Source organism: Oxyura jamaicensis, chromosome 5 (assembly GCF_011077185.1).
Source record: "Oxyura jamaicensis isolate SHBP4307 breed ruddy duck chromosome 5, BPBGC_Ojam_1.0, whole genome shotgun sequence".
Taxonomy (NCBI): Eukaryota; Metazoa; Chordata; class Aves; order Anseriformes; family Anatidae; genus Oxyura; species Oxyura jamaicensis.
This window is the reverse complement of record NC_048897.1, coordinates 31,608,044-31,629,584: the sequence shown is the minus strand read 5'-3', so window position 1 is coordinate 31,629,584 and position 21,541 is coordinate 31,608,044. Positions and strand designations below refer to the sequence as shown.

Here is a 21,541-nt window from a genome sequence, read left to right as displayed (position 1 = left end):
GAGATTGCTAATTAGGGAACCCCTGCTGGGATCGGGCTGGCAGGAACAATGGTGAAACGGACGGAGCACACGTCCATTTAGAGAGGGGTGGGGGGAGAAAAGAGAAATGTGAGCTCCTCTGTAACGTAGTGCATCTTCTGCTCATGCCATAAACAACAGGGCAGACAATTTTATAGAGCTTTTCACCTTTTAAAGCATGCTAATTTGTTTATAGGAAGCGATAATTTGGTGTGTGTTTGCATAGGTCAGTGCCTGTAGTTTCTGTGTACAGTATGGATTGATGCATGCATACATACGCAGTCATTTCCAGAGAGGCATTTCTTTAAAGACTGTCTACACAGCTGACTGTATATTTCTTGTCATTTGCTGAGCAGCACGCATCAATCCTGCATTAACAGGGAAAGATGCGTAGACAAGTCTATTGACGTGTATTAACACAGAATTTAATGCCTGAATTCACAAATCACCAAAGTTGAAAATGACTTACCAAATCAGTCAGTTCACCTGAGGCTTGCCCAGCACCTGCTTCCATTGCTTTGCCCAAGTGCTTTAAATGACAAATAGACCTCCAGAAGGAGAAAATTTCATCATTAATACAACATTTTCTTAAAACTCCTCTCAATTCAATTGTGCTAAATATCCATGGGGGTCACAGAAGCTAAATTCACCTTTCCAAGCTTATGAATTGCCTACAATCAAGTTACAGGAAACCTCCCTTGCAGTGCACAAGCACATCTGCACAGCTTCATAACATGGCACCAACGGCCCTCATATATGTAACACACTCATGTTTTGTGCTCTAGTCACTTGTAACCACTGTCAAACAACAACAACAAAAATACATCCCCCAACAGATCAACATGCAAATCATACCACTGATAAAATACAGCCTGTCAACTAGAGCAAATGCCTCACCTTTTGTGCGAAGCTGATGGAAGGCAGCTGGAACCTACCCTGCATTGCTCAGTTAACTAAGTAAATCCATCAGGGAAGGACACAAGTGCCATGTAAAACTGGAAGTATAGTTTTCATCCCACGTTTGCCTTGCCATACAGGAAATTTGCATGTTGTTGATTAGCATTAGGTGACTTATGCAAGGTAAAGCAAATTCCACATTTTAAGCTTGAACTTACATTTCAGAACTCCCTTGTAGATACTGAAGCATTTGAACTATTCAAGTGTGCTTTTCCCTGAAAACATTTACAGTAAAGCACAAATCTTAACAGAAAGCGAGCACTAAAGGGTGGAAACATAGCTGAACTGAAAATGACTTTCAAATTCATAGACTATTTCTCCCTGCTGTTTGCTCACCTTTAGTGTTTATATCCTTCAAACAGTTGTAGCTAGTTTTCATGTTCCCTTCTTAGTCATCACTTAGCCAAGCTCCACATATTTAGTTCTTTTGATCTTCCCTCATAAAAACAATCCCTCCAGCTCTGTCATCATTTTTGTTCTTCTTCTCTTACTGCCTTCCAAGTTTTCTCTGCATTTTTTTGCTTCTAGTGCCCAGAGCTGAAAGTCTCTCACCAGAGCGGTACAAGAAGGAACACTACATCATTGCTTCATGATGTCCTGCCTCCATACAACACTGTCAAGTCTCACGCAAAGGCCAACAGTTGCGACCTGCCCACTTTTTTTTTTGCCTTGGTCTGTGGTGCTGTAATGTCAACTCAGATTGGACTTCCTAGTCACTACCATTCCCCCTCACTCTTTCACTCAGTCCTCCACTGTGTTACACTTACCAGAGGAGTATTTCCCCTCAAGTAGGTACAGCCTGAAATGAAAATCCTGTGTCAGAACCATGCTTAGGGTTGCATTAGTTTGCTGACAACCCTGTATTTACCCACAGCACGTACAAAACCTGACCACTTAAAAGCAAGGAAACATCCACCTAAGGACATCAAGGGCCAAGTTGTAACGTGGTATATATACACTAGCAGAGCTTGTTAGGTTTCACCACAGCTGTGCTGGTTTACACCAGCTGAGAAGCTATTTCCATAAGTCTTAGAGTGGCCATATCACAAACAATCACATTGTTCAGAGAAAGTACAAAGAAATACATATTTCACCCTAGCAGCTGCAATCCTGATGCATGAAGCCCCATTACCTTGATTTCATAATCCAAATATTTTCTTTTTAGGGATATGGCTGTAGTGAGCGTATTAACAATTCAACATATCTACCAACTGGAATTCTTTGTAAAAGCATTTCCAACTGCTCTCTTGACAGCAAGACTCTAATTTGGAAAAAAGAGATTCATTCACAGGGTCTGATTTTGACTAGCCTAATATCCTAACAAAGGTGGATGAAAGGAGGTGGCCTTCTCATTGCATTATAGTAGGCAGGTCAGGGTAGTCAACAGAAGAAATAATCAAATATTCTAAAATACTGCAAGACAGAAGCAAACTCATTCCCTGTCAGATTCACCCTCTCATGCTCCTAACAATGGGCTACTAGTTCTGATCTTATATGAACTCATTCTCTTTCAGAGCACAACTTGCTTGAAATAATTCAGTTCTTAACAACCATTCCTGTGCAAAAGGAGCAAGTATGAACATAGCAGTACCCAACCCAGGATTTCTTCCCCATATTCTTCCTGGAGCAACACAGCTACATTCTGCCACATGCAGTATGGGCAAAGGCCAAAGTCTCTTAGGGCATACTGAGTTTCTTTCTCTGGGAGATTTTAATATAACATTTTCATTTGAAAGTTAACAAGCAAAGAACCACATCTCTTCCCCCCTCTGCAGAAGTGTAGATATTACTTTAATTTCACAAAAATAACATGTTACATTCAAAGAGCATAAAACTTTGTTGTCCTTGCCTGTTTTTCTCCTTTAGGAGTTTGGCACTTACAAATCAGACTGTAGAAAAAAAAAAAGAAAAAGAAAAGAAAAAAAAAAAGTCTCTCTACACTGGCTGCATCTATGCGTTAATCCACGTCTGGTGCTGAAAAAGGAGATCCCACCGTCCTTCCCACCCCACTCATTTATTCCCACATTTGTTCTGTGCCCCTTAAAATCATGAAATATCCTGAGTTAGAAGGGACACACAAGAAACATTGAGTCCAAAGCCTGACTCCACACACGGCAACCTAAGAGTTAAATCATGGATCTAAGAATGTTGTCCAAACACATTTCTTGAACACCGACAGGCATGGGGCTGTGGCAACTTCCACGGGAAGCTTGTTCCAGTGCCTGCCGACCTCTCAGTGAAGTATTTTTCCTAATATCCAATCTGAGCTTCCCTGTATGCAGTATTGCATTAAGCAACGTAGTGCCAGCAGGTCAAGGTAGGCGATCCTTCCCCTCTCCATAGCACTGGTGAGGGACACCAGGAGTACTGCATCCAGTTCTGGACCATCCAGTACATGAAACACATGGATGTACTGGAGATAGTCCAATGCAGAACTACCAAGATGCTGAAGGGACTGGAGCACTTCTGCTGTGAGGAGAGGCTGAGAGAGTTAGGAGTGTTCATCCTGGAGAAAGGGAGGCTCAGGGAGCTCCCATCAATGTCTGTAAATGGCTGAAGGGAGGGTGCTCAGAGGACACAGGCAGGATTTTTCCAGTGGCACTCAGTGCCAGGACTAGAGGCAACGGGCACAGACTGGAACACAGGTAGCGCTCACTCTCAACATCAGGAAGAACTTCTGTGCTGTGCAGGTGAGAGCACTGGCACAGGTTGCCCAGGTAAGCTGTGGAGTCTCCCCTTCTTGGGGACCTTCGAAAGCCTCCTGGACATCCTAGGAAACCTGCTCTGGGTGTCCTGGCTTGAGGAGGAGATGACCTCCAGAGATCCCTGCCAACCCTAACCATTCTGTGATGCTCTGATCTTATCACTGATCACCAGAGAGAAGAATTGGCTTCAGATCCCCCTTGTGAGGGGGTTGTACAAAGCAATGAGGTCACCCCTTAGTCTCCTCCAAGCTGAAGAAACCAAGAAACTCTCCTCATAAGTCACACCCTCTAATCCTTTCACCACCTTCATTGACCCTACTTCAGGCATATTCTAATGTTTTTTATGTCCTTATATCGTGGAGCGCCAAACTGTACCACAGTACTCAAGGTGAGCCTACACCAGTGCCAGGTACAGTAGGACAGTAATTTGTTTCCACCACTTGACCTACGTGAACTTACAGCTCAGACTGAGAGATGCTCTGAGTTAAAAATGCAAGAAGGTTAGTGTAATTCAAACTGACCCCAAGACAGATTGCTATAAGCCAAGGTGTACATGACATATGGCCTCCACGTTGCTAATATACTTTCACAGCTGCTGTAACGTCAGATACTTTACTTATGTTTGGGGTATTTTTCTTCTAAAACTTCCATTTTTGGGCAGGTAAATGATGACATGGTTGAGACAGAATGAGACTGAAAGACGTAATTACTGAATTGAAAAGCATGATACTGTCAGCCCAGTACTTGCTGGAAACAAAGACTATCCAGTGAGAGAACTGAGAAGCACAATAAATTTAATTCCAATAATAGGCTAAGGAGTGACCTGATCTAATTGTAAGTGGGGGGAAAATTTAATAGTAGAGTTCTTTAATCTAGCTTTAAAAGGATGTAAGACAAGACTATTCCTAGTATCCAGAACTAGACAAATTCCACTTTGCAATAAAGAGCATGTTTTCATTTTTAAATGGCAGGAACTGGCCACTGGGACAACATGCCATGAGGCATTCTGGATAATCTATCACAATGTCTTTAAATCAAGGCTGTGTGTCTCTCTAGAAGATGTTGATGTTGAGAAGCTAACAGATCATTACAGGGGTTACAGCACCAAAGCAGTGTGGGTCTACCTTAAACTCTGTTTAGATTCATTTTGATTCTTTAAGAGTTGTAGAAAGCAAGACAACTGTATACAAATACAGCACTTGTTTTGGTCTGTTGAAACCGTTTGCTAAGAAGCGTTTGTGTTGTACTACCCAGAACTTGTTGAAGCTTATAGGGAACCAAAAAAGAAGAATCACAAATGGTTTTTATAAAGCAATTTCTTATACAATATAATAAACAAGTGGCCATTTAAATCTGTTCATGTCTTGATTTTTATTTTATTTAAAACCTGCTTTATTTTAAAATTTTATTCAAGCTTCATAGAGCAAGTTGCCTATAGAAAAAAAAAAAAAAAAAACATTTTATAAATCTACCACATCAGGGTTACAAAATGAGGGAAGAGAGCTGCCTGTCAAACACCCAACACCACTGCTATGCTGTCCAGGTTTGCCTTTACCACTACAATATGCATTTTTAATATGGGGGCATTGGAAGCCTGAAGTCAAGCTATGGACTCTGTTGTGACGCATGCTCATAAACAGGAGAGGAAATCTTTGCTCTTTGAGCTTCATATACTCTGGCTAACCAGCCACCGATCTAGTTTTAACAGATAAAACAAATCTATCCTTTAATTTCAAGTGACTATAGCCATGTTCCATTAGAAGAGACTCTCATAGTACTGAGATATTTCTCTATTTTTCTCTATTAAGTTTCAATGTACTATTTTACTGCCTGTTGAAGGCCTCTTAAACCCCCACACTGCTCTTCTCCAACTAGCCCTCTGGTTTGTCATACCAGGCTGTTTTCAAAAACTGCCCACCTCTCCCTTCTGCAACATCTCTCAAACCTCAGCTTCTAAAACAATGCTAGCAAGACTCGCTTTCCTACTACAGCTTACTGCCCCTTGGCTCTTAGTAAAATTTATAGTGCCTTTTCTCCAAATGGATCACAACCACCTTTTCAGATTCTAATCTTCTATAAAGTCCTTGGTCACCAAGGACTAACTATGTTCACCCCATCACTCACCTGGAAAGAGAGGAAGTTACAAAAGAAAAACACTGAATCCCCTGAATATTTTTCTAGAGCTTTCTTACTCTGAAATTAGATTCTTAAATATGCTAAATATTCTAGCTGAATACAGTGAGGTGTCCTTTTTTTTTTTTTTTTTAATCACTTGCAAAAACAACCGGTGGTAGGGGAAAAATCCTTCATGACATGGTTAATTTTTTAGGTACCCCCCAGTCATACTTACTCATTTGAAAAACTATACTAGCATAGCCTGGGGGAAGAGGAGACAGCAGCTGTAGGGGTAATATGTGTTCTCAGTTTCCTCAGTTTCAAGTACCTGACTGAAGAAGCAGTCCCTGAATCCTGGCAGATGCAGACTTCCATTGCAGTGCTTTACTGATGCACCCACCATGGCTGCAGAGAGGCTGGCCCAGACCGCAGGTGTAGGACTTGCCACGTGGCAGCCTCTGGAAAAAGGCCTTCTCCAAGCTTGAGAGAGAACGTCCTCCTGCCCATAAAGAACTGCTACCTCTGTCTAGCCTTGCACCCTGGCCTAGAAGACAGGTTTAAGACACAAGAAGGAATCACAAAACTCAGAGCACAAAACCTTTTCAACAGAAACACAATGAAAGTTACAGAGCAGTGCAAGAGACTGATGCAAAGTGCTACCAGGGGGCAAAAAAACATTGTGTCTTGTTGAGGAAAGGAGGATTTAGAGACAGGACTCAAGTCCAAAGAGTACTGAAGAGTGGAAACAGTAAGGAAGGAAACACAATAGGAAACTAGAGAGGGAAAAAAAAAAAAAAAAAAAAAGAGAGAGAAGAAATTAAGACAGAATTTAAACTGAGTAACCAGTAGAAATTCTGTGGTAGCAGAAGGGCTCGAGCTGCAGAACTGTCATCCAGCATGGCATGGAAGAAAGTTGTGCAAGCAAAGCAAATAAGACAGAAGAAAAAGGACTGAAAGCTAAGAAGCATTTTCCACCTCTGACTGCTGTGATTCTACATCCCAGAACAGCTGGGAAGCTTAGATGAGGTAGAGCTACTGTCACAAAATACCTGTAGAAAAAACAGGACCACCACTTCCCCCAAATCAGTAGCACGTTACTGACAGAAACAGCTTTCCATACTCAGAAAAGATTACAGGCTTCTCCTTTAAGGGACATTTAAGCAGGGAGTATTTTTTCTTCCCTAATGATAGGAGAAGGAAGTGAAGGAGGTCAGAGTTCTGCAGACCTCTTTGCACTCCCTGTGGTCTAGTTAAGGAGACTTAAAAGGATTCAGATTAACTGGGGTGGCTTTGTCGATTACACACAGAGAAGAAAATGACCCCGTGTGGTAAGTGTTTCCAGGACAGCTGCTCCGTTGGTGAAACACTGCTGCATTCCAGAAATAAACTCCTACAGTCAAATTAGCAGCTCGAGCCCTCTCTCTGCAGAAACGTGCCTCTACCAAAGTTGCAGCAGTTCCCAGATGAATGGGAAACCAGCAGCATAAATTCCTGCTTGGCTCGACTTTTAAATAGCAAATGGTGCAAACGTTTTTGTACAATATCAGTCTATAGTCACAAATTGCCCCACATTATTGATGGGCTAAAAAAAAAAAAAAAAAAAAAAAAAAGGAAAATTGGGAATATTTCTGGCTGGGTTGGAGAGCCACATCTAGCATGGTTCCCCACCAGTCCAGGCCTGTCATGAGTTTTTCAGGTCTCAGTAGTTATCAGGACTTCAGTGTAAGAGATTTGGGTTTGATTCCAATGTGGGTCAGTACCTACCAATGCAAAGTATAGTAGAAATATGTAAAAGAAAACAATCAACATTTGAACCAAGACAGGAGGCACTGTTGCCTGGCCTCCTCTAGCTCCCAAAAAGTAACACAGAGCCGCCCTCCCACTACAGGGGTGAATTCTGGGCTGTGAAAGAGAAATTTGCTCAGAAGCCCCTAGGCACACATTTGTGTTTTACTGAAGACATTCATTAATCAGCAAAACTACAACATGACACAGCTTCCAACTTTACACAGGTTTACAACTACAAGATTACAGATGGCTGCATTGGAGAAGGCCCATGCAATCCTTGAGGGGAAGCAAGGAGCCAGAACACCAGGCTACATCTTTCGACGGGTAACAGGGCACTTCTTCTGTGCTCTGGGCTCACAAGGTAGGTGTTGGACAAGCAGCAGGTTGCTCCATGTATCTGCTGAGTCCGCAAAAGTTTGTGATCCTTTCCCTTTTTTACATTGGGCCCTCAATTTATAAGCAAAATATCTTGGGTTTGCCCGAATGCCTCCTCTGTCAGGTAACCAAGAGCTTTGGGAACAGGTGGAAAGATGTTCCCAGATGTTCCGCTGAATAAGGCCCACCACACCCCCTCACTCACAGATAGGAAAGATGAAGCTGTGGTTGCATGGAACAAGCATCAGAATGTAAATAAACTGGTGGGTGTTTTAATATAGTTCCCATTTAACTCAACAAATCTTCTCCAGCAGGTGATACAGCAATGCAATGCTCTTCTGACTCAATGCACCACCAAACCAAAGCCCATCAGGTGACTAACCTTCTGCAGCCCTATGCAGTGCAGAGCAGATCCTTCGAAAGAAGCTCACAGCTTCTGCATAGTCTGGTGTTACACATCCTCTAATCCATTTCCTCTTTTCCTTTGGGCCTTTCTCTGCCCTACAAATTCCACTGTAAAAGGTACCCAGTGTGGGGGAAGGCACACAGTACTGGTCAAAAAGGATAAAGTCAGGAAGCATCATTTGTGCTGAGCCTCACCTCACTCCCTGACTGCATTCTTGTCTTCACTGCTACTTTCATGGTGGCTTATCTACCCCAGGAACTTCCACAGCTTTGGGAATGAGGCCTATAACAGTAGAAAACCATTCAGTGTAAACAAAATATAAATGCTGCACGTTTGTAATGTGGTATCAACATAAACAGTTCAGCTGCCAGCATGGAGTGACAACACCAGTTCTATTCACAGCAGGAGCCATGAGGCCAGCCACGCCAGGTGAAGTTAAGAGGTTAGCTAGTTCCATATTTCACCTCTGATAGCAGCCACTAGCACATGCTTAGGGAAACACTAACAAAGGAGACTTTTGCCCCTGCTCTTCACCTTGCTGTGCTTTTATGGCTTAGACTGCTCCCTTTAGACCACAATTTGTACTTTCCACTGATAAGACCATATATTCAATTAATTCCTTGATATCTTCTTGAGTTCACCCATGACTTTGCTACTGAATGACGCAAAGGCCAACAAATCCCACAGTTTAATTTTGTGCTCATATAGCACAAAAAATACTTCCTTTGGTTTTTTAAATCCGCTTCCTAAGAAGTATTAAAAAAAAAAAGAGAGAGAGAAAAGAACTACAGCATTAGAATAAAAAGAGGAAAACACACAGACATGTACAAAGATACTGTGAATATGCAGCAGAGCTCTCTTCTAGCTAAGAAAGTGGAGGTGCTAATTTTGCAAAGCAAAGAATTAGGTTTTACACAGAGACATAAAGGGGCATACTTTTTTCTTTCTTTTCAGTATCCTTTAGTTAAGTGCACAGTAAATAAAGCCACCTGTATTCAAAACAAACCACACTCACAGCAATGCATTACCACAAATTCCTGTCTCAGTTACCCTCAATTTTCTTATTGCCACAGACTTCATGACTGACTCTGCTCCCAGCAGTCTCTTGTCTTGAATCAGATTGTAGGGTCTTAAGACAGAAGCGATCTCCTAACTAAATGCAGCAGCCCCAAGAGTGGGGTCTGTGTCATGATATAAACAACAAGGGCAAAGTGGAAGCAATGATCAAAGCTGCCAGCACAACTCATAGCCATGGACTGAGAGCTTGTTAAACAGAAGTGGAACACTCACAGCATGAGATTTATTAAGTAATGGATAATAATTTTACATTACATAATACACAATGTTGCATACTATATTAAACCCAGTACAGTAAGCCTCAAATGTTCAACTACTGATCGTGTCCCAAAATAAACATAATTATATTCTCTTATCCCCCCAACCAACCAAAAGAAAAAAAAAAAAAAAAAAAAAGGTAGCTGGCTTTACTCTTTCTAGTTGCTCCCTGAAACCCTGCAGTCTAGACACTTCTTTCTTTTAAAAGAAAGCTGCAGTTTTTCTCATCATTTCCTTTCACATGGTGGAGATGTAAAGTAAAACATCAAGTACAGCAGCAAAGTTGTTGGCAACATCAAAGAAGATGAACTATAGAAATGATATATAGGGTAATTAAATGGCTCTAAGTTATTTGCGTATCTCTATATATAAGCTGGCCTGACTTAATAAAGAAATGTTTCACAATAGCTTTTTTTGGCACTCCTGGCTTTCTGCAAGGTGCTGTAATCCACTCCAAATGGGCCCAAGCTTTCATGGCCTTCTGACCTGGCTAAAGGAAGCTGCAGAGACCTGTCTGAGCCTCCTTGTAACACAACACATCCAGAAATGGAAAGGGTGCAAAGCACGTGAGTACAAAGCAGGGAGAAAAAGGAGATACGGAGCACGATGAGCAAGCTGCCCTTTTATTTCTGCAAGCGAGAGTCCAAATATGTAGTCATCACCAATGGTCTAGCTAAGGCTGTGAGCCAAGCCCAATTTGCAAGGTGACTACAACTGGTGCCTCAGGGGAAATACTGGGAGAGCTTCCCCAGCCCTCTGTGCTGCAAGGAGGGTCCCACAGCCTAGGAACAGGCAGGAAAGCATGTGCCCCCAACCCACGGTCACAGAAGCACCCAAGAGACCCTTAGGGCTGCTGCTCCACATGCTGTGCCCTTTGGACATCTGATTCATGCATCTACAGGTGTGGGCGTAGCTGAGCAGACAGAAAGCATTGCTCCTGCAGCAGCTCCTGTAGCAAGTCTGTGTTTCTCCCTCTACCACCCTGGGGCCAGAAAGAAATGCCTGACTTCTCAGGGCAGGTTTGAAGCTTCATGGCAAAGCGGGTGGGATGTTTCATCACCCCACCACCACCAGCCCATGCAGGTGGGTAGAAGTTAGCAAAGGGTTCAGGACCAAGAGTTCAACCACCATAGCCACCATAAGGCAGTAACACTTGCTGAGCTGCCACCCTGCACACGCACATCTCCCTGAGAGCTGACAGATGAGTGGTAAACTTGACACGTCTAGCACGGTTTTTTTTCTGGGATGGGTTAGCAACAGAACAGCTCTGCCTTTGCACTATTCTAGGTAAACAGAGGATGTTGCTGGTACAAAGTGCCTCAAAGTGGCAGGAACAGCATTATCACTTCAGTGCTGTTTCCTGAAGGATCAATAAGCCAAGACAATCAATTCTTCTGGCTAGTCCTTATTCCCCAGAAGAAGCCCCGGCTCTCAGCCCCAATCGTTTAACCCTTCACAAATACACCAGCAGCACCAGCAATTGCGTCCCCCTTAAACCCACACTACATGAACCCACATGCCAGAAGAGACCACAGAGCTAGAAGTAAGGTAGCCAGGTGAGCAGGGGGGTGCAGAGAGGAACGGCCCATTACCTCAGTTAAGCAATAACATCTCTATATATTGCCCTTCGAGCACATGTCCTTGCATCCAGTTTCTTTGTATGGGAGAGATTGTCCCAAAGAAACCATAGCTTCAGCTCTCTATCCCCCACTACTTGTCTGTGCAGGGAGTATAGGGCGCTCCCAGGGCACCCACCGAAGGGGGCTGCATAGGCAGCAGATGGCACGGACAGTTATTACAGACCCAGGGCTAGAGCCTGCCACACACAAAACTGAAGTTTAATTCCATATAGCAGAAAAAGAGCAAGAGGGATGGGGAGAAAGCTCAGGATGAATGGGAAAAAAAAGTGATTTGCATTGTGAAAAAGGGCTACAGGAAGCAAAACGCTGGGCCGTTCTATGAGTCTGCAGTAACACAAAGCATTTTGCTGTGATCATGCAACTCTCCATAGGCCGCGGAGAGTGGGCAAGCAGGAACCCCATTTAAGATGGGCAAAACAAATCATCACATCAGTGAAGGGACTCACCTTAGGCTGAACAGAGAGTCTGTGTCAGAGCTAGAATTAAAAAACAACAATGAAACAAATTGCTTGGTATAAAGATTGGCCATAAATACATTTAAGCTGTTCACAGAGTTTTCCACCTAAAAAGCAGTAGGGCATGGGATAGCTTCCTAAGGACTCCTAGGGGAAGCATTAAAGAGGATCCTGATGCAAGGAACCCTTTCCTAGCTTTTGTTTCACTCACAAAAACCCTTGCAGACTTCCCCCACCCAAAGAAAGCATTAGCCAATGGTTTTAACTTGAGAGCAGCCCTACTGTCAGGTCTACAGATTACGGGTCCAAGAAGCAGGACTGAGAAAATCATTCACAGGAGCTCTCCAGCAATCTACTTGAGTTCACGTCACCAGCGAAGAAAGGTTGAAATACCCTATCCTAGGCCACGGGGACTCAATGCAACAGGTCAGAACTTCTTACCTACAGGGAAGCAGCAGAAAGAGCTGCCAATGATAGCAGCTGAGAATTTAAATAACCCAGGAGTACTGGGGGAAATAGAAAGGCCTGAGGACGGAGAGTAAAGCAAACAAAAAGAAAGCCGTCTGACAGGCCTGGTGGCAGGAATACCCTCTGTTCTCACCCATAAAGTCACCCTCCAGGCCCTGTGAGCTTTAGAGAGATGTCGCTGACATGCCTGTGTTTTGGTGCGTGGCTCCTGGTCATTTGCTCAGGCCTAGTACAAAGAGGTGATCACGGGAGGCTGGGGAAACGGGAACTTCTGGAGTGCATTTCCTGCTGATCCAGCGAACACAATTTGAAGAGAGAGAGAGAATCCACTCTGAGAGCAGTGTGAAACTCCTGTGAGCAGGATCATTCGCATCTCACATGGTAGAGGGAAAGGAAAGGGCAGCAACTCCTTAATGAATAAAAATAGCCACTTATGCTTTCCTCTCATACACGTGAGGTTCCGGCTTTGTAGCTTGGCATATGCTTTCCAGTATTCAAATAAGGTTTAGTTATGGGTTTTATCCCACTAGAAAGGGTACTTTCTCCTCAAGACACAGCCTTTTTTCCTTTTTTTTTTTTCCCCTAGAAACTTTCAAGCATCCCAAGACTTTTAAAATGTTGTTACTTTCAAGTCATCATGGCAACTAAACTGTGTTCTAAGAGTTTAAACAGTAAAAATATTTACTTCTATGAAATTCCTGCACCACTATACAACCATCTTTTACATAAATGCGGCATGCATGGACAACAACAAGAACACGGTTTTATGTAGCTCGTGGAAGAGCTGAGTATCATTTTTCAGTTCCCCAGTTCTTCATAATCTGTATGTATGCCAGGCAAAATTGCACTGAAATGTAACTGCCTCCATAGTAAACAACAGCAGGCCATTCATAGGATTCAGCATAGCACTGGAAAAGACAAAAAGAGGAGAAGGACGAGTAATTTGCCTAAAAGTTAATCAGGGAAAATCCAAGCATAAACTACTAGGCCATGGCTACACCAGAATGGAGCAGGAGAAGAAAAGGCTCAGTCAAACAGAAGAGAAAGTAGGATGGGAAGAAGGGGAAGGTAGGGAAAAAAGTTATACAGTGTCCAGCTCAGCCACAGAAAGCTCATGTCTCAAAGTGATCTGCTGTGGGCACCAGTTATTAGAGGGAAAGAATGCAATTATTATGAATTTCAAATGCATTTAATAAAGTACACTCTAGCTGATGGTGCTCTCCTCAGCAGGTCCAGGCACAGAGCACAAAGAGAAACGGGCCTCAGGCATTCACATCAGGTCGCAGTTTTAAATAATTTTTCAACTAGGGCAAGGTGCCAATTCTTACCTCAAGGTGCTGCACCCTGATAGACATGTCAGCAAAAACACGAAGTTCAGTATATAAAGGATGACCATCAAAACACATGGCTCCAGAAACAAACAGAAACTGATTTTTTATTTTTATTTTTTGCCAGAGTTTACCCCACCTATGAAAAATAAACCTGGAGCTTCATTTCAACTAGAGTCACCAGGCCCAAATTAAGACCCTAGTGTGAAGGACATCTCCATTGACTTGGTTTGGTTTTACTAGGAATAAATTAACTTTTCTGCTTACCTTACCCAAACTGGATGACCTTTTTTGGTGGCTCATACCAAAGGTATTTAAACACGAAACAAAGACCAAGAAGAACAAAAACCCACCAAAGCCAGCAAAGTGGGGTAACTCCTTGTTGCCAGCACAAAACCCTCTTGTTTTCAAGCTATGCACCTGTGTCAGTGATTTGCAGTCAGCATGCCATAGGCAAACCAGCTATTTGGGATTTATTCAAGGTTGTTCTCTGTAGATCTTAGAGTACTTTTGATGTCAGCCATATATCATTTTACAGGCAGGGAAACTGAGGAACATGGAGACATGACTTGGCCAAACAAGTCACAAGACGGCAGATTTCTATCCTTACTCATTTTCAGGACCTCTTTACAGAAGAGGGCCATGATCATGGCACACCCTCAATTTTGTGCAGTCTGACAGATTTTCTAAGTCTGAGTTCAGAGCAAAAAAACCTACTGCTAGCTAGTTTACAGCACCCCACTTAGCAACACAGGTCCTCTGCTTGCTGCAGGCAGGATAGCTCTTTCTCAGCAGCAAGAGGATTTACCCAAGCATTTATGATGAACTCATCACAGGCATTAATTTGGTCAGTCATTCCTGTGACAGTGAACCCAGTTCTCCAACTAAACTACTTGACCCAAGACTCCAGCTAACCTGAAGGACAGAAAAAAAAAAAAAGCCATCAGACATCAGTCTACTGAACAGAAGTAGAACAATTTAGGTATTACTTTACCCATGCCTTTTTTTTTTTTTTTGTCGTTGTTGTTTTTTTAAAATACAATACATTAAAAAATATATTATTAGCGCGTGGATTTAAAAGGAAGCCCACCCTCCAGTCATTCCCATTGACAAGAATATTTACTTGGAGTTTCTACTGGGCTACAGCATGCACTGCATGTGTCCTGCTTTGCTAAAGGAGAGCCTTTCTGAAGCATCACTTGACTTTGTTTTAAATATCTCACTACAGTTTCCATTTTAGCTCTGTGAGATGATTATTTTTTCTCACCAAACTGAAGTTATACAGCAGTTGAAAATGCTGATGGCTTAACTGGTTTCTTTCCCCCCCGCCCCCCACCTCCACAGCAGCCCTGAGGGGTTTTAACTCTTTCTGCAGCACTGAAATCCTGCTTTTGGAGTTCAATGTTTAACTCGCGCTGGGAGACTCATAAATATTCGGAGTCACTCTCTCCCTCTCTGTTTGATTAGGAAATGAGCCTTTAACTCAATGTAATCCCCAAGCCATTAACAAAAAAGCCCTCAACAGCTCCACTATTAGAATTTCACTCCTAACCCACAGAGGATTGAATTAGATTAACATAACTACCCGCAATCTGAGTTTATTTTCTGTGCCAGATAGAAATGTGTCTTCAGGAAAGGAAAAGAAGAGAGTGGGAGAGCAAGCATAGCATAATGAAATGTAAAAATAGAGAGATGAGAAATAGATGGACAGATGTACAGGTGAAATGATAAAAGAGGTGAGAAACAGCAAGAGCAAGAGATAGCTACACAATCTTTAATAACTGGCTGCTGGCTTTGGGGGTTTTATTCAGAAGCCCCCCCAAAAAACACAAAATTGTTTCAAGAAGAGTATTTTTTCTTGATGTTTACTCCACATTCTCAGTGACTTACAGAGAGACACATGAGCATGCTGTACTCCAGACACCTGTGCAGAAGATTTGGCACAGGTTATATTTATAATTCTCAGGAGGTGTCGTACTCTGCAATGGAAGGAGGGGCATGAGAAAGAAATCTGCATTTACTTCGCCATCAAGGAAACAAATAAACTAGGATGAATAAAAAAAAAGGTTTTTCATTCCTTACATATGTATATAATTAAAATAAATAAAATCATGCAACAGCTCTGCGATAACTACACTAAGTCAGTCACTTTGGAGGTTCATAGGTGCTTAGTCCACATAAAATGAATCATTAGTGAGACAGAAACTAAATAACAAAGACTTCCTTACACATAATGCATCAAAGTCTTTCTCTAACCCCAGATAACTCCTTCCCTCCCCTCAAGTAAAAGGGGACCCGTAAGCCTTTGATTGGTATACCACAGGGCAGTAGATGCTTAGCGATGTTTTCAAAAAGCAATAATAAAACGATACAGCGGGTTGAACAGGAGAAAAGACACATGTGGTTAAAAGCAAAGGATAAAGTCCAGCAGCTATGTGGACACAACTACTGAATAGTCCAAAAAATTCTTAAGACAAAACCTTTTCCAGCTTTATACTCAGAGGACTTCTTTGGGAATGCCTGCTAAAATGTATCATAAAGGATTTTTTGCAGTAATTCCTGAGCATAGTCATGCTGATATTTCTCTATTTGTAAGAAGGAAAAAGAGTCAATTTTTATTTTTCGACTGATAAGACACCACTTGGCTTTCAATTTTTAGAAGGACCTCAGACCAGCTATTTGATAGATTCTTTGTTAGTTACAGAGTCAGCAATTTTATTTTTTAGTGCCTTTCAGAAAAAATATATATATATATATATATATATATATATATATATATATATATATACTCTCCTTTTATTACACAATAACATTGCATTGTCACATAGCGGCAATAAAGGTAATCTCATGCCAAAACAAACAGAAAGGGGGCTTAAATAATTTAAATATATTCATTTTTAAGTAAAGCAAAAAGCCTTAATAATCACAAGGAAGCTTTCTATGATGAGAATGGTCAAGCTGACACTTTTGTTTTATTTGGGGGGAGGGGAGCTTCAGAGGAAGCAGCATATTCACTGGAATCATTTGGAGCATTATTTGTGTATGAAAATCCACCGTGTTTATCAGTATTGTCCTAAAAGCCTGCCTTATATCTAGAATTTTAACTGAAAGAAGAAATAGTTATATTCATGATTAAAAACTTAAAAATAATTGTAGCCAGTATTTTTTGTTCCTTGAACTTTAGTTAAAAACTTTGAGAATTATAAAATATACATCAAATAAACAGAATAGATAACTGCCTCTTTGTCACATTTCTACTGTCAGTCCAAGCAGTTCAGCTATCATCTGTCCCTAGCACTTTATATTTTAATTGTGAAACAGCTCCGGTTTAATTGTTCTATTCTTATTAGACACTTGTTCCATCCAAATTATTTTTAAGTTAAGCTTCTTGTTGCTTTCAAAGATTACAATGATGGGGAAAAAAGTTTATATAATATGTATCTCATATGCAACTTATACTAAAATAAAAATTAAAAATTATACTACTTGCATTTTGGGGGACAGATGTTATAAAACACAAGAAATCAATGCATATTTTCTATGCTTAAAAATAAATAAAAACTAAGTTCTCTAAAAGAGGTAACCCAAATCTCTGAGGCCAAAATAAGAAAAACCTCTTTGATTTCCAGTATTTTGACCAAAAATTATGATAAAAGCTATTAATAAAATACAGTTTGTAAGTAATTAATAGGTCTTGCTTCTCTTCATTCTCCTGTTAAAAATAAATACTCAAAAAGTGTATCATTATTCAAACCATTTTGCATTTTGGCTGGCAATCAGAGGCAGAGTAAGTTCCTTCTTGGATTGCCACTGTGCCGACTTTGCAAAGACTTGCACCCCTCTTTTGTCATTGAAGAGACTTCAGTTGCTGTGGGACTTTTAAAACTGAAGAAACATCAACTGCTCAATGACAAAGGCGTTCAGTAAAAGCAAAATTTCATTTTCATCTTCCTGCTAAGAGAAGGCTTGATATGAAGCTGCTTTTTTTTTTTTTTTTTGCGGGGGGGCCCCGCGGGCGAGGGGGAGGGGGCAGGCAGGGGGAGGGGGGGGTTAAGTAGAGGAAAGGGTATCACTTGGTTCTTTTAAGACAGGACTGCTGAAGTTTCCAGGTTTGCCTTTACCAGCACGGGATAAATAGCACCTGTCCTTGGTAAGCCCTTAAGCAGAGTTACGTTATACATTGACCTTTTTGGAATGCCAGCAGACCTGACCGTTTCTATTCCCAAAACGCAGCCATTCCACTCAAACTTTCACTTGCTTATTTCCAGAGGAAAAAGGAACTCTCATACAGTGCAACCGTCTGATTTCTATAAAGTTCTGAAACCAACTCCTATCCTTGTGGGTCACACTGACCTTCCTTTGACAGGGGGAATATAGAAAAAAAAAATCTACGTTACCTTTAACCACATTATGATGCTACCATAATTTTTAGTCCAGATAAAAGGATTGGTGCACAGCAATACTTGGATCAAAAAACACCACCAAAAAACAAAACCCAAACCACAAAAAAGACAACAACAACAAACAACCCCATAAATGCAATAAAGGTAGAAGTTCAGTACTTACATGCTGCAGGCTGAGAGATGAAGCTCGAGGCTGGAGTAGAATTTCCCTTGCCCTCAGGTGTTTCTAATTGCTGATTAAATATCTTTTGGTTCCGCCTGCACCAGCCGACAGTCCCCTCTGCGTCTCTGCCTCTCTTTGTGACTAGGACACAGTACTCCGAGTCCCAACCTATAAATAGATCCCAGCTCTGTGATTGATATAACAGGCAGCTGACAAAAAAAAAAAAAAAAAAAAAAAAAGGAATGAAAAAAAAAAGAGAAAAGAAATAACCAGGTCTTAAGCAAAGCAACAGAAGCTGGGCTTTTAACTCTGTGCTGTGCCCAGGGAGGAGTCCCCCACAGTCACCCGTGGGCATCAGAAAGAGAAAGTGCAAGGCAATTACTTTCCCAGCAGCATTACAGCAACTTGAGGCATGTAAAGCGAGTGAACAAAATTCAATGCACAAAGAAGGAGAGGGAAAGCTCGACTGGCAGACTGCATCCAACTCTTCTGCAATTTAACAGAAATAAATGTTATTTTAAAAACAAGTTAGGGATTCTGACAAAATGAAAGAAAAGTTCAAAGTTGAGTTCTGGGGGTTGGTCCTGGCATGTTTGTATTTCTGTTGCAGAATAAACTGGGACTAGTGGGTAGGTCAGCAATTTAACAGTTTGGCAGTTTGCTTAGGGTCTCAGCCCACAAACGCTATTTGATGAGGCTGCTTCTGAAAACAGAACCGAGGATATTGACGATACATTGCCTACTGGCTCAGCAGAAATCAGTGAGCTCTCAGGGACCGAACCATCACTCCTGATCAAATCCCTGACTGCCAGGGGAAAACTCCTAACAAGTTACAGGGATCAGCACAGCTCTTTTGCAGAGGCTGGGCTGGGAGCCCACAGTCTGGGCAATGACCTGAGATAAAACATCAGGAACACTTTTGCCCTGGTCCCCTTTAATGGGTTGGAGTAATGGCCCTGTACTTTCCATGTCTAACTTCTACAGGTTCTCCTCTTAGATCCACAGGCAAGGCCACAAGCTGCTCCAGGAGGCAGCCTGTCCTCCATGCTCCTAGATAATCACAGTTCCCAGCAGAACCTTACTGGTTAAGCAGTTTCACAGCAAATGGACTCAGCCGCAAGGCAGCTCCAGATGAATGCCAGGGGAAGGGTGGGAAAGTAGAGGGAGAACAGTCGGCTGAGAGTGAAAGCTGTTTTGCCTCTACACTGCTACCTTTGGCAGTACCAGCTACAAACATCCTTAGCACCACGCTCAGCTCTGCAGGCAGAAGTACTAGTGCAGACAGCGTAGCAGATCCACCAGCCTTCTTTTCAACATACTACTAGGCTTGCTTGTGCTGAGATGCTACAGAAATGCTGAATTCATAAAGAGCAGGATAAAATTCTCAGGCACTAAGCCCATGCTGAACTCCATGGTTCTTTGGCTCAGTGGCTAACAGTACCTGAGCTATTTAAGCTAGTTTAGGCATGTCTACGTTGCACTGCAGCTGCTGCTCTCCCTGGAGTAAAGCGAGTTAGTTCAACGAGGGCAGCTATCCCAAAGTCAGGCAAGGACCCACCGCGTCATAGCCAAGGTCTCAGATCAATGTGGCCATTGATTATTTGGGAAGATAAAAGTTTTTCATTTGGGGCCAAATCCCGCTGCATGAATGATTTGCCTCTTGTCAGTATGCTTTGTGTCTAAGCTAGTGGGATTTAGCCATTTAAATAAATGAATAAATAAACACCAACCATCCTCCTCACAGGACAGGGACCTGATGAAGTGCCATGGAAATACTCATGACTTCTAGACATTTTCCTCAGTTGAGGTTCTGCACTGCAAAGTTTCACATGTCACTTTACCACTGCTTCACATCCCCCAGTTTAAAAAAACTGGGATAACAATTCTTAACAACGCACTTTAAAGCACGTATCTACAGATGAAGATGTACAAATTAAGAAAGAAAAAACAACAACAACAACAAAAAACAACCATCTGATAGGCGGAGTTCTAGTGTGGAAACACACCCTCCATTCCCTGCCAGATTCTGGTCCTTCACCTTCACCTAGTTGAATGATCCACCTCAGATAAAAATTTACCTGACCAAACAAAGACATTTTTTGCATTTCAGCCCTCTCATTTGGTGTAGCACACAGTACAAGATGTTTTGGGCTTTAGCATTCAGAGCTGTACAACGTTTTATACTTCCCACTGCTACCAGAAGGAATTTTAGAAGCTCAGTACACAGAATAATCAGGCTGAGGCACAGCGTTATCAAGGTCCTAAAACAGGGGCACCTAAATCCAGCAGTCACTTTTGAAAAATTCAGCTTTAACAACAGCATAGTCACATAGACCCTGAATATGTTACCACTGCCAGACTGTTCTTTGCCATTCTATATTGTTGACGCCTAAAGATCTCCAAATATTACACTGTCAAGCCTTGTTTTGTGTAGAACGGTACTATCCCTGCCCCATTACCCTGCCATGGGCCAAACCCCAGGGAAACTCCATGTCTAAGCTGTGGGCACTTCTCACTCGGGTTGCCAAGAAGCTCTATTCAGTCGTCAGGTCCAGGTGCAGTGCTTATCATTGGCACCCCCAATCCACAGCTGAGCAAAATCAGACACGCATTAGCCCCCCATCCACCCACTTTCCATCTGGAGGACAAAGGGATGATGAGGACTTGCCAGCATGCAGCTGTTAGCTAATATGGATGAACCTCGAATAGAGGCAGCATTCCTCCACCCTCCATCTCTGCCTTTAGACAACAGGAGATATGACCTTAACTGCTCCTGACTGGGGTACTCAGCAGTTCAGAGACCTCCCTTAGGTAAAACCTCAAACCCAAGTCCCCTGTCCCCCTGCTATCACCTCCTGTGCACAAACACCTCTTCATTCCAGCCACTACAGACTCAGGGTGAGGCAGGGAAAGCATCCAACAGAAGAGGCCACAAGACTGAATGCCCGCTTCAAAACACTGTAAAAAGGAAGACAGAAGATTTCGAAAGAACCCTCAGATACTTTAAAAAACAACCACCAGAGAAAAAAAAAAAAAAAAGATTAACATCAGGGGCTTGTAGAGTCTATAAAGGCTCAACTCTTTCCTTGAGGCACCACTGGAAAGTAGAAGACATTGTAAAGTGCAAGTACAGCTTTACAGTCTTTTCTGCTTGTTTTTTTTGGGAGGTATGTTTTAAAACGCTTTGTGCCAGGGCTAGTTTCATCATATGCCTGTATTTCAGTCTCAGATTCTGGAAGAGGTAAAATTTCAGAACTCAGTTTTCTTCAAACACAAGGAGTTTAAGGCTTGCTGTAAGCCTGGGCAGAGTTTGCTAGGATACATACATGTCATTACAGAATAATGCAAAATATACCTTCCTCCAGATGACAAAAATAAATACAAG

The 21,541-nt window shown here is 42.1% G+C and overlaps 1 protein-coding gene across 10 annotated transcripts in view; it reads right to left on the bottom strand.

Moving 5' to 3' along the window:
- The window catches only part of ESRRB (estrogen related receptor beta), a 151,498-nt gene that overhangs the window by 106,753 nt on the left and 23,204 nt on the right, over nucleotides 1-21,541 (bottom strand). For 3 of the 10 annotated variants that reach the window (XM_035328226.1, XM_035328227.1, XM_035328228.1), the window contains one exon: nucleotides 18,157-18,324. In XM_035328226.1, coding sequence (XP_035184117.1) covers nucleotides 18,157-18,158 — 2 coding nt within the window. In that variant the 5' untranslated portion in view covers nucleotides 18,159-18,324. Of the gene's footprint in view, nucleotides 1-11,785; nucleotides 11,816-17,987; nucleotides 18,101-18,156; nucleotides 18,769-21,541 lie in introns of those variants that run through there. The other 7 variants (XM_035328230.1, XM_035328232.1, XM_035328225.1 and 4 more) reach the window with 4 other exon arrangements.